This window comes from Saccostrea cucullata, unplaced genomic scaffold (assembly GCF_032062105.1).
Source record: "Saccostrea cucullata isolate Sc308-1 unplaced genomic scaffold, CSIRO_AGI_Scuc_v1 ctg170, whole genome shotgun sequence".
Lineage (NCBI taxonomy): Eukaryota > Metazoa > Mollusca > Bivalvia > Ostreida > Ostreidae > Saccostrea > Saccostrea cuccullata.
Window position 1 is genome coordinate 315,323 of NW_026931200.1, and position 13,523 is coordinate 328,845.

At 34.0% G+C, this 13,523-nt stretch overlaps 2 protein-coding genes across 2 annotated transcripts; both read left to right on the forward strand.

Annotated features, from left to right (window-relative positions):
- Window positions 1–802: 802 nt before the first annotated feature.
- Window positions 803–2,585, forward strand: LOC134231769 (uncharacterized). The gene is made up of 2 exons (XM_062713735.1): window positions 803–2,081; window positions 2,167–2,585. Exons 1-2 carry the CDS (start codon window positions 908–910, stop codon window positions 2,427–2,429), a joined length of 1,437 nt encoding a protein of 478 aa, XP_062569719.1. The 5' UTR covers window positions 803–907; the 3' UTR covers window positions 2,430–2,585.
- Window positions 2,586–2,819: 234 nt separating this feature from the next.
- Window positions 2,820–5,188, forward strand: LOC134231770 (uncharacterized). The gene is made up of 3 exons (XM_062713736.1): window positions 2,820–3,089; window positions 3,349–4,158; window positions 4,252–5,188. Exons 2-3 carry the CDS (start codon window positions 3,522–3,524, stop codon window positions 4,617–4,619), a joined length of 1,005 nt encoding a protein of 334 aa, XP_062569720.1. The 5' UTR covers window positions 2,820–3,089; window positions 3,349–3,521; the 3' UTR covers window positions 4,620–5,188.
- Window positions 5,189–13,523: the final 8,335 nt, after the last annotated feature.

Consider the following 13,523-nt stretch of genomic DNA (forward strand, 5'->3'; position numbering starts at 1 on the left):
TCAAAACAATTAATACGTTGCATGTTTATCAGATTTTAATTGTTAAAAATCATATGAAATTTACACTGTATTTTTTAACTTATACTTTTTTATATCAAGAAATGTGTGTGCAATGAATTGAATTATTATTTAATGGTTTCTTTTCAAATAAGAATAAATATATAAAATCTTTGAAAATATTTTATGGAAGAAAGTTATTTAAGTTACTTACATTGTAAAAAAAAGATACAACTGGGAACCAGATAACAAAGATTTTATGCACACAATCACAACTAGTAAGTAAATATCTAAGTTGCATTTATTTCAGGCTTTTCAAAAGTCTTGCATATGTTGTCATTTAACAATCAATAATGAACAACTACCTCACCCGCTTGACAGTAAAATCAATAATGTGCAGTTATTCCGAGGTCGTAGACGGGGACATCTTATCACTAAGCATTGTATTTTTGTACAGAAAATCTATATTTGCTGACCTAGCACACAATACCCTTTTGTCTATTTATTGCCCGTGGTCTTTAAATACCTTAATTATTGTTTTGTCTTTTTTTGTAAAACGTGTACATTTCACATTGATGATCACCTCTGATCTGCTTTTCAAAAGCTTTGTTGTTCAATATTTTGGTTTGAAATATGTAACGAAGAGGTCTATATGTGCTTTAATATTTCAAACACTCAAAATATATGCTCATGCTAGAAAACTTCTCCAGTTACGAGTCATCATTAACATAACTTGCAGTGAAAATGATTTCTTTGCTCTTAAATTTGAAAGATGTTAAATTGTATGTTTTTACTTTATAACAGGTCAAACGGATCACTACCCGTGAAGACGGGCCATGCAGATAAAACGTAAAGTACACAGAACCTTTGGATCATATTGCTAGTTTTCTCTTAGACTTTGATATATAGAATGGATGTAAATGGACTGGAAGACAAACTGAAAGAATATTTTGCTGTCTCTGCACATCCTCATGATAATAACGAACTGTTTACAATCGTCGGGAAACTTCTTCCAGGAGATTATAAATATGGAAAAGTCCGCAAAGAGCTGTCGAAATTTCAAAAAAGACTTCAGTATTATTTCTCCCTATTCAAGGCGCAAAAATATAGACCGGAAATGACAGTACATGAGGCGTTCAGAAGAGATATGACTGTTCTAGAAGATGAGCAGTTTCCACCAACTCTGCGCGAGTTATATGCGATAAGTGAGTTTCTTGAGCAAAAGATCACACTCTTGAAAATTGCTGCTGGTTGTGAAACAGTTAGTGGATTTTATATATCACCGCTCCTAAGAGAAACGTCCAAAACCGACAAAATTATACTTCTACTCACTTTTATAGGCGGTGAACCGTACTTCCAGCTTCTTGAGGGAGATGAACGTAATCTTGTAAAGTGTCCAGTTACATTTATCAATGAGAACCATGATTTGTGTCTTGATAAGCGATTCGAAAACTCATTTCAAGATCTAGATGCAACATTCATTTTAAAGAAAATTGAGGGACTGACTACAAGTTCTTTGGATGAAGCTATGACGACGATCACAATATCCGAAACAGATAAAACGAATATTTTTGTTGTGCTGAGTCAGCTTGTTTACGGCTTAGAATGCATGGAAGACTTCGTCAAGGATCACGTTATTACCCATATGAAGAGTGAGGATTTCTGTGAAATATACCAAGCTTTTGTTTGTTTAGATAAATTCGAAGCAGAAAAGAAGGCATTGGAAAGGCTGTCTGAAGGCAGAGCAAAAGATGCAGAACTTGCAGATTTACGAAGGAGAGCTTTTCAATTTCATCTTGATCAATGGGATACTGTCAGCATCATGGATTATTTTGCAGTTGCAAGTGTATTCAATGTTGAAATTTATGTTAAGAGAGGAAAGGAATATAATCTATTCCTTCCTACTTGCAGTAGTTTCTCTAAAATATTTTCCTCGCCAATCTACCTAGAAGAAGCATCCAACATTGCGTTGATTCCTTTAGTGAATTGCAACAGCTGTTCATGTGTTTGTCGAAAACCATTAATATCCGGCCGATTACCAATTTACCAAGAGATGGTCGAGGATTATGTCATGAAAAGACTTGGTAAGTCTTGGTCAATAAATCTCATCATATTGAATTTATTTTTATGATCCTTTCATAACTTTTCTCACTGATTGTTCTTTTTCAGCTTTGGAATCATGCTGCCCTGTTGGAAGACACGGCACTCATAAGCACTTCTCTGCAATTCAAGATTCTCAAATTGTCCCCAACGACCAAATTTCCTCCTATCAGAGTCCTTTGGATAGACACGTAGAAAAGGTTATCGAAGTGTTGGATACACAAGGAAGAAAACTGGATCAAATAAATGGTGGAAAAGGTTCCGTAGTGCAATGCATTAGCAGAGAAATTTTTGGAGATGAGAATAAAGTTTCATTATTTGAGTCAAGGTAGTAAACAAGCTGATTGGTTATTTATTTTACATGTAAATTCTCATTCAATAATCAGATTAAATAATTATGATTTATCAGAGAGGGAGTGGATATCTGTATTAATTCTTTACCTAGAGCCTTAAATGGATGTCATATTCTAAGGCTTGTTGAGTGAATAACAACACCATTTTCAACACAAATGGAATAACGTATATAAAACCAATAACATAAAACTATTTGCCATTTCGAGTACTAAAAATACTCTTTTTATCTGCGTTCATTACAACAGTATTTTCTTTTTCTGGTGTACGATAGGATCATTCATTATCATGCAGTTTTAGAATATAGCTTTTTTCTCTTTATCCTTTGTCTGATCACAGATTCTCTTCATAAATTACGATGTCTTTCATGTTTTGTTTGGAAAAGCCAATGAAACCAGAAGAATTATTGGCAGTCGTTGCAAATTCAACAGAAAAGCCGGTGTTTGTTTTTAAGTATTTTCCAGAAAATTATTCCTGGGGCATGATTGCGCCTAACTCAGCAACACCAGGAGATAGCTGCTGTCGATATTACATCACCATTTTCTACAATGGACTAACCGGATATTTTGATAGAATTGTTGCCAAAAATGGATGCAACTGTAAATTACCTTCACCTGCAGTTGATGTCAAAACTAAAATAGGTAATCTATGCTAGATTAACACTCTGAGTTTCAAAGTTCTCCTGTCCGTGCAAGTACAAAGAATAATTGGAAATCATTTAATCTTTTATTTAATCTTAATAAATTTTAAGAGATATGCCCATAAACTCGTTTGGAGAGCATTTTTTCTATATGACAATATAGTAGTATTGAACATATATTAAATGTTTATCGCGTACTAAGATCGATTGAAAATGCATGTACTAAGCAAAAATTTATTTTAAGGTAAATCATATTTTAGATCTAAAACGAGACGAAAAGAAAATTCTCGTGGCCAACAGACATAGACCACTCCTGACGTTTCTATCCGATGATGTTATGATAAGCGAAGCCTTGTTTACTGATGAAATTAGACGTGTACCAACAGTATTTTCAAGATATTCAGATATCCCTCTGTGAACAAGTAGGTACGATATGCAGGATAAGGAAATCGATTTCATGTCCGATTACAGTTACTCCTTGTGTAGATGTGTAAGCAAGGAAATTTTTGGAACTGAAAATGAATTTGAACTTGTAATGAAGGAAATGGTGAATGAAATTCGTAAAGAGCCTCACTTATATGGTAAATTCATGCGATGGGACAAGGACGAAACAGAAAATGAAGAATTTTTGAAAAATTTTACATCAAGAAAAAGAAAGAAACTTGACTTCTTCAAGAGGCAGACGACTGTTGAAAAGGAGCAAGCACTTTTTTATGCTAATCGAATAGAGGATGGAATGGAAATGGAAGACTTAGAGCTCCTTTCAATAGCCACATGCTTTCAGGTTCCAGTATTCGTAATCTGCGTTGAAGAAGACAAAGGAATAATTTCAACGTCATGGAAGGAATTTACACAGCTAAGAAGAAAGCACAGACCGAAACACATAAGAAATATTGCACGAGAACATTGTTGTCATAAAGATGGCGATGGCTTTAGCAATTTTTTTATAATGGTGTATAGAACTTTTTCAGGACATTTTCATCGAATAGTCCCCAAAAACGAAATTTACAATTGTATGATAGACCACCCTAAAGTACCGGAAATTGAATACCACAGAGTAAGCAGAGCAGGTGGGTAATTGGTAATAAGTATTTATTGAAATTTGTGTCATATTTAAAAGGACCGGTTTTCTATTTCTAAAATCCATATATTTTCATTTTTAGATGAAAATATCTTTGCAAAAATGAGGAGTATAGAGAACAGACTCACAGTCACATGGATAGCCCTTGACAATTGGATACGATGTAACATGGCACTTGAACTTCTTTGCATAGAAATTATTGATGGGTTAGAATGCCGAAGGAAAATTGTTAATATCGCATCAATCGTTGGGTCTTCTGTGGGTCTGGTGGGGGCTGCCCTTGCCGTTGGTGGACTTATTGCTGCCCCGTTCACAGCAGGGGTTTCACTTGGTCTCACAATTGCTGGCGGAGTTGTAGGAGGAGTGGGAGGTTTCACGTCAGCAGGATCAAAAATTTCAGAGTTTATTTTAAATAAAGCGACCTATCCCAAATGGAAAGATACCAAATGAATTTACGAGAGCGATCACGATGTCTTGAAAAATCCATCAAAGCTGTTGAAAAAGAAATCAAAGATCTTTTAGAGGCTGAAGATTATGCTGAATGCATGGATAACAACGCCCTAGAAATAGCAACATCTGCTCTCAGATCGCTCACTGTTGTACCGGTGATTTTGCTACGAATTATTGCAAGGGTTATTTCCCTTGGTGACATGATTCTAGTTCCACTTTCAGCTCTTCTTGACGCAGGGATTCTAGTGTTTTCCATTTAAAATCTCATGAAAGCGTCGCGGACAAGAGAAACAGAACGGTTAAGGACAATCCGTAGCGTGCTTAAAGTTTCAAGAGTGCAAATGCAGATCTGGGGATACGGAAACCAGAAAAAATGGGAAAACAATATCAATGACATTCCTGGAATTCCCTAAAGTTAGTAACACTTTTGATTGATATGACGCCAATAATTTAAAGACTACATGTATAATTATTCCGCTTTGAATGTTTTCATAAAATTTACTATTTATCTATTTTGTACATATTTTAAGGATACTACGAAATAATTTCTTTAACCCAACCCCCCTCAAAAGAAAATTCTTCAGACCTTGAAGCGAGGAATATCCGATGTAAAAACAATTATGAATGTAAACTATTAAATTAATTTAAACTTCTTGCAACTCCTCAGCCTTCATAATCATGTACATAATCTGCCTTGTGTCTTGGTGAGTTGCAGATCAAATTGCATTTCGCTACGTTTAAATGATTTTTGACTGAGTCACGGCTTTTTTTTATTTGAAAGAGTTTTACACGTTTTTTTCAAACATTTGCAGATGCTGAGCCGAATTTTGATATGTCACTTGACCTTGATGTGTTATGGATCAGATTTAATTTTTGTTCCGCTTCAAAATTTGAATTGTGGAATTTTCAATATTTAGAGGAAATCTGATTACACTTGCCGGTATGGGAATAGTATTGCTGATAAAATACTCTCAGAATGCTTGTTACGGATTGTTGGTTTCTTAAGACGTCTTACTTTCCATGACGCTTTGCACTTCCAAACAAAGAGACGGATACAATAAAAGGCAATTTTGACAAGGACTACATAATTTAAAATTTTACCAGTGGAATTTTCATGAGAACAAAAGGACGAAAGATATTATTTTTCTTTCATTTCACTTTTTCTGAAACTTTACCTTAGCTTGGAGAAATTGCAAATACACAGTCTTGTATATGGAATTGAGTATAAAATTTCCCACTCCAGTTCCTTGTATGCATCCTCGAATACTTTAAAAATCATCGACTTCAGTCTTGTATCGTCTTCTATACAACTACGTATGTGTGTGAATAATTATTCTCATAACAAGATAGCTCTTTTTTGTAAACTATAGATTCACAAAAAATTCTTTTGTTTGAAAAAATATTTATATGTTTCCTTTTACCGGTGTTGTAAAGAACGATTCTCTTGCGAAGCTAAGCATAAACAACCACGTAAAATAACCAATTTTTAGTTATTATTTTTAAAAATATAAATTGCGCGTCTTTGAAAACAAACTTAGTGAAATCAATTTTTCATTGAATTTAAAAAAGAACAATTCAAAATATAGGAGCAAAGCAAACATATCCAAAACATCAGAGGTGTGATCAAATACCAAGGAGAAGTGAGCATCCCCTGCTGATCGATCAAACCCGTCGTGTGCTCCTTGTCATGATTAGGAAAGAACAGAAATATCCTTGGTCAATTCCGTGTTAAATAACGGACTAACAATCGGTATGAAAAACGTCAGTCAGCATTTGACTCAATGCTAAATTGTATTTGTTGATAAAGTCATAGTATCGGCAACAGAACTTACGAAATGATAACTTTAACCGAGACTGCTGATATTCTCGTTTCATCAACTTATTTGTCAATAATTGACCTCGTTTTAGAAATTTTTCATACGTAGAGAATGCTCTTGCGTATCGAATTAACTGAGATATTTCATCTCTGTATGCAGGTGATGAAGGTATATTGCTGAATTAGTAAGGAAAGTTCACGATTGTAAAGTTAAAGTTGTTTGTAAGATTCCCATTTACGTCTTTTTCAAGTGAAAGATCCAAATATGAAACAGATGTGTCAGATTCAGTGGTATCCCAAGCTCCCTGGGATCTATCGTATCGACGTATTGAAGGAAAAAATTGATTGATTTTGTGTTGCTTTACGTCCCGCTGAAGAATATGTCATTCTTATAAAGACGGTACCACGTACCGATTCATATGAATAATAAAAATAGGTCTGCAAATAACGGGCGGGGGATTGGTACCCATGGGAATTCCGATAAATTGTTCGATGACCAGTTCTCTAAAAAAAAACACATATATATTGTCAATCATAAACTTAAGCATATATCCTTTTAATGTTAACTTCAGAGTGCGTGTGTGTACAATTAGAATATTTAAATATTTTTAACAACATTATAAGATGCAACGTCAGGAATTGCTACCCAACGTTGTAACGTCAAACGACGTCAAAACTACGAATGTGAATTGTTTACGTGCAGTGTTTAAATATGTTTTTTTAAAGAATTAATCCCAATTGTTGACAGAAGTAATTATTCAATATAGTAATTTTTCGAGAGAACCCTGTATGCATACATACATGCATACGTTTTTCGATAAAGCAGATCATGAAGACAAATTAGGCTGTATTTTCAATATTGTATCTTGCATATGAAAAGAATATTCTGTAATGGCATGGATTTAAAATTATTTATTAACTACATTTGTATGGGATGATCGTTTTATAGTGATCATTAAAAAAATCAACAGAAAAAGCAATTTAAGGATACAGAGAGGCGATAATCAAACTTAAGGTTAATATGTTAAGTATGAAGGGTACAATAATGCGTAAACAAATTAATAGGACATGCACATTGACTGTGTCCCAAATTGTGCATTCTTAGAACGTCAGACGTCATTTTAAGCAGCTGGGGACATTTTCGCAAGACATTTCGATTCTTTAGTAATTTTCTTACTAATCGGTAAGATCTGATGAAACCTATATGTATCAGAAGTAATTTCTCAGTACTTTTCACATTTATAAATTTTAATAAATATTTCCACTTGAATTCGGAATAAATCAATAAGCTATTAATTAATATATATTTGACATGGCGTCATTTATGCAGTGGGACATTTTTGCAAGACACCGATTATTTTTAATTAAATATCTTTGCACCTGGAAAATTTGCATTATCTTTTTGGAACAGGTTGTTGTTTAGAAGTACTCATTGTAAGTCAATTCAAATTTGTAAATCTTACCGACATTATTCTCTTTTTCACCCATGGAATATGCGTTACGCTAATATTTTATTGAATTGGACATTTTAAGAACTTTTATTTCAAAGGATGTGGGTATCTATTCTCTTAACAGGGGTTGTCAACAAACATATTATGACTAAATATGATGTAAGAGAACGATCCTGTGAAATATCAGAGAAATGCGAGAAGATTTTTCAACATTTTTCTAGAATAAACTCGGTTGAAGGTATTTTTCTGAAACAACGGGACAGGACGAAAAATGACCTTATTCCGGAATATAGAAGTCTGTCAATGTGTGCATACGTTGTAATAATGCTTCTTTTTTGATGCAACATTATTGGTGAGAAAAAATCCTTTATTTTCATATAAAACACTACATGTTTTTTATCAAGACTGCACTGCAATCGTAAGCTGGAGACGGATTAAGGGTATAATTTCTTATTAGTAGCAATTCCTGATGTTACGTCATACTTTTGCAAATAATCGATGACAAGGAGAGTTAATTTACGAGTTCCATTTTTATTGAAAAAGCACCGGTCAATAATATCAGAATTCCTGGCGCTAATCTATCGTGAGAAATGGTTGTGTATAAAGTTGAAAAGTCGTAAGTTTTAGAAAGCTGTTTGAATATTACGGCAACAAGAAAGAAACAATCTCTGTGCTGTGAGAATTGTTAGTTTATTTTTCTTTCAACGTTTAAAACATGAAAATAAACAGCAAACTATATCAATTTAAAACAGAAGCTCCTCCCTAATAGCTTAGAATCGAAGCCTTGTGTCCGGTTTCCATTTTGACGATAGACATTTTAGTGCAGGACATGTGGATTCCATGTTTGTTGTTGTGGCATTGGTTATAAGCATACGGACTGCTATTAACCGTACAAAAGTCACTTACCGAGTTGTAGCCATTGAATACTCATCATCATATGTATTCCTTACAGCCTTCATGGCAATGGTTCTGTTCTTCTTATTATTATGTAACAGGGGTCAAGTATAGATATTGAATAAAACCATGACACCTCGGGTCCGTTATTTGATGATTTATTCTTTGTGGTATCCTGAGATAATAATTCCTTGCTATTATATTTAAAAGTAATATTAGTGCAATTTTTTGTAATCAAGGTGACAATTCGTTAGATATTCAATATACTCATAAAATTGCAATACATTTTTACTATGCATTCTATAAAAGAGTCATTCCCCTTTTCACAGCATTTAATAAAAAATCTACAATAATACCTATAAAGTGAAAATATATTCCCTTAAAACATATACTGAATTGTTTTACATTTTTTATTTGAATCAATAAGTGAATTTTAAGTCCACTTACGAATTAGAAAAATATAAGACTGATAAGTACATTTAAAGAATGAAATGTACCTTTTTTATCGAACATTTCGCCTAGTGCATTTGTATTACAATTACTGGCACTGTATCATTGAATAAACTATAATAAACTTATAATTCCTTGTCAACTCTTATGCACTGAATATTTCATTATTTCATTTATTTCAGATAAATCACAAATTTTGAAAAATATTTTATTAAGTACAATGTAAGAAGAAGTAAATAAGTTAATTATAGATTAGTAGCTGTTAGCCAGGTCACACTTAGAGTTGTAAGATATGTATGAATTTAATATATATGTCTTTCTAGTCTGAAATCAATGAGTTGAAAAATGTCTTTATCTGTTGTTCAGAATTAGACATGACCAATAGAATTTGAGTTAAATTCTACTCAGGTGGCTTATTACAGGTGTAAAAATAGAACAAGGAGTGAATCTTAAGTTTTAGCTGTTTATTTTATTTCATTTAGTTAGTTTATTTCCTTTTCAAAAGTATTTTATTTGATAAATTATTTAAATTGAAAAGTATCAATATATTTAAATTTAAATTATTTGTTCAATATTGATTGACACACATATTAAAAATGTACTTTCTCGAGTTTAAAAATGTATAATTGATAGATTACACATATAATGATAATATATAATGATTAAAACAACATATAAACTTATCACTATTACAATTATTATAGAACCTTGGCTACCGGTCTACTTCATCATAAGATGACATGGACCACTTGGCGGACCCGTGCTAACAAAACATGTACTTTGAGAGAAGCTGTGCCCTGGAGAAGGAGATGATTTCTGCTGACAGAATGTCATTGGTTTCCAGGAGAAGCGCTGCAAATTCCTATGCTTGCAATTTCTGATCTGGGGTGAATGTCTCACAACCAGCTGGTGGCCAACTCACTACTGCACCATTCCTGGAAATCTAGGCATCTATCTCCCGCCAACTTCTTGCTTGGGCAGAAGTGATATGACCCCAAAGTTCAGCAGCTTACTGTCCCTCTCCAAGTTAACCAGCTTGCCCACACAGGAATTGTCAGCGGATTCCTTTTCCGCTGAGTCGGAAAGAGGCAAAAGTGAAAAGTTTGCGATGACTGGTTCACTGGGATGGCTGGGCGTAAGGTCTATCTGGTCTGTTATGGCTTCAATAATACATGGCGGGTGGTCTGAAGGAAGAATAGCACTACTCAATGCAGATGGATCGGCAAGGTCGAACAGTGCATAAGCATTCAAATTAGGAAAAAAAGCGTCAGACAGTTTTGGGACAGTGGACCTCTTGGCAGAAGAAACAGACTCCTAAGGACTTATAGCCAACAGGTGAGGCAAGAAGGACAGGGTGATGGAAGGAGAGGCTGGGATCTCTTATTCAACTGGACGATTATAAACTGGACAGGCAACACCAGCTAGATAAATGTCTATTGTTGCAACGTTACAGATATGACAAGGTCTACGCTGCTAAGTTGTTTAAGAATGAGGATCAGGTTTGGCTTGGGGTTCATTCTGCACTATTCAAAGATCCTGGTCCCTGGATGTTTGATGGCACTAGACCCAACAGCTTTGATATCTCCTCGAGAAGAGATGGCGAGGAAACGGGTCTGAACAGAGTTGGATGTTACAAGAAAACGATCCGGGCAAATGTTCTTTGACTTCCTTAACCAAGAAGATTATAAGAAGATTGTAGCTTACCTCTGACATCATCATAACGTTGAGTGCTTTTTCCTTTCATTGACATTACATCGACTCTGATTATTTCCCCTTCAATGTTTATTGGCTTGAGGGTAAACTTTTCGTCTATTTCAGGCTTTGGTGGCGAAAACCCCTTCTTGACCATTGGACAAGGATCTTCTCTTAAGTATTATGAGTAGTCTGGATTGAACTGTTCCTCCGATTTGAGAAATGAACATCTGCCTTCTTCCCAATCCTGTTCGAATTCCCGAAGTCTTCGGCTTACCAACCTATTGTTTCTTATCCATGTAATTATCTCCAATCAGGCCCTAGAAGCAGCCTCAATCCTCCAAGGGATTAACTGGACAAGTATCTTAAAATCTGATTCATGCACGGCAAACCAAAGTCCGTTGACCTTGGAGTAAAATTCACTTGGCATATTCTTCAATCCCCCCATCATCATTGGTATCAAACGCTGTTTCATCTGTTGGAAGATATGTAACAGCTTCAACTGACATGGTAATGTTTCTACCAAATACCATATCATTTGGCATAAAGTGTTTGCTACAGTGAACTGAAGAACGTCAGCATTACTTGGGGTAAATACTCATCCCATATGTTCTGTTCTTTTTCACAATACATTGTTTGTTGCTAAGGTACGGTTGAAAGGTTCAATATTTCCTTTACTTTGAGGCCTCATACCTGTCGTTCTATTTTTGCTTATATGAAATAGTTGACACATTTGTTGAAACAGCTGAGATTCGAAGTTGCAACCGCTTGAGGGGAGTGTCAAATCGACAAAGGTAGAAAGGGATCTGTTTACTAAACTTTGACAACTGTTTTTGCCTCCTGATTGCCATTGTTATTTCTGTACATTTTGTGAAACGGTTGCAGACGACCAGTATATACTTGTTGCCTTGGAGGGATAGAGGAAGTAGAACCATGATGTTGATCTCAATTCTTTCCAGCGGTTCACCAACAAGATATTTTCTAAGGGGTGTATCTCTTTTGTCAACAGGTTCTATCTGGCAGAACATCTTGAACAAGTTTCTATATATTCTTCTACAGATTCCTTAATCTGTTAATATAAGGCCAAAATATATATTTTGATTCTTTTTAGTAATTTCTCGATGCCGAAATGACCAGAAACGGGATGTCATGGTATATTTTTTATTTTTCATGGGCGGTCGAACAGATGTCTACAATGCCTTGGATAAGTGTCATGTTTTTGCCTCGGAAAATTGTTGCCGCGGTGTTTCAACTAAGTCAAACTCTGCTAAATGCTCTGCTTGGGATATTAAAATTGAGATAATAATTTTTGTATCAGGTGAAATTATCATTGTCTCCTTGACTGCAACCTTACAAACCATTCTTGCTTCAACTCTAGGCAAGCATTTGATGTCGCCTTCATTGGTACATTGTTTAAACATTGAAGTGAAATTTCTTTAACGACGTTCGATCCTGATATTTCAAGTCTTAAACTTTTTTCGTCAAGTATATTTTTAGTTTCAACATACATAGCTTCATTAAAATTCAAGTCAAAAAATGGGGGTCAATATGCTTCTTTTGGAACTATAGTACATTTAATATGACCTTTTTGCACTGAAATTTGAGTCTAAATTAAAAATTACATCTTCGACGTTTTCCTTGCAATTTTTTTTATCCAATTAAAGCACGAAACAAAATGAACTCTAAGTCTGTTCAAAAAGACACTTTAAAATTGTGACTACGAAAAAGTTTCAAACTGATTCGCATAATCAATAATTTGAACTTTCTGCACTAATAAAATGTGATTTTTCTGGCATTGAAAATTTGATAAGCAAGAAAATTATTTTAAAGTCTGAAACTTTTTCTGAATTTAAGCAAATAGGTCAAAGTTATCTTGAATATTTAGAAAAGAACATCAAAAGTGGGGTTATATGATGTAAATTTTCAGATATTACCAGAAAAGTGTCAATTTTACGTTAAAATTGGCTCAAATTTTTCCCGGATTTTCAGAATATATATACAATATTTGTCAGACTTTGTTGATAGAATTCATAAAAAATAATTTAATAGATATTTCAGAACCAGCATAACACATTTCACTGAAAAAAACAGCATTGTGTGCAACCAGCATGGAAAAATAGGAATCCAAAATAAACAGTACTGTTATAGTTCAAAAGGGAAAAATTGATCATTTTCGTCTAAAAAAAACCTTCCGCCACAAAATATAGTCCCTAGTTTAATGCTACCTGAATAGAATTTAATCGCGGTTTTTTCATTAAAAATAGTTCAATTTGTATTGTAGATTTCAGATTTAATGTTAGAACTTAAAAATAATGCAGAATTTTATAAATAAAGGACATGACCAAAATCCACTCAAAAGCCCAGGATCGAACGTCCTTAAAGATAACGTTAAATTACTAATCATTGACAAAATTCAGCTAAGTCCGACTTGTTCCCTTGAAGTCGAATTTAAAAATGACAACTCTAAAAATTGTAGAATCATAAACTTCTGTTTAAAGAGCTTCAAAGAGCTTGATTGTTAGATTACCATTAATGTCTTTTTCAAGTAAAATATCCAAGTATGAAATTAAACAGACCTGTCAAATTCTGAGGTATCTTTTC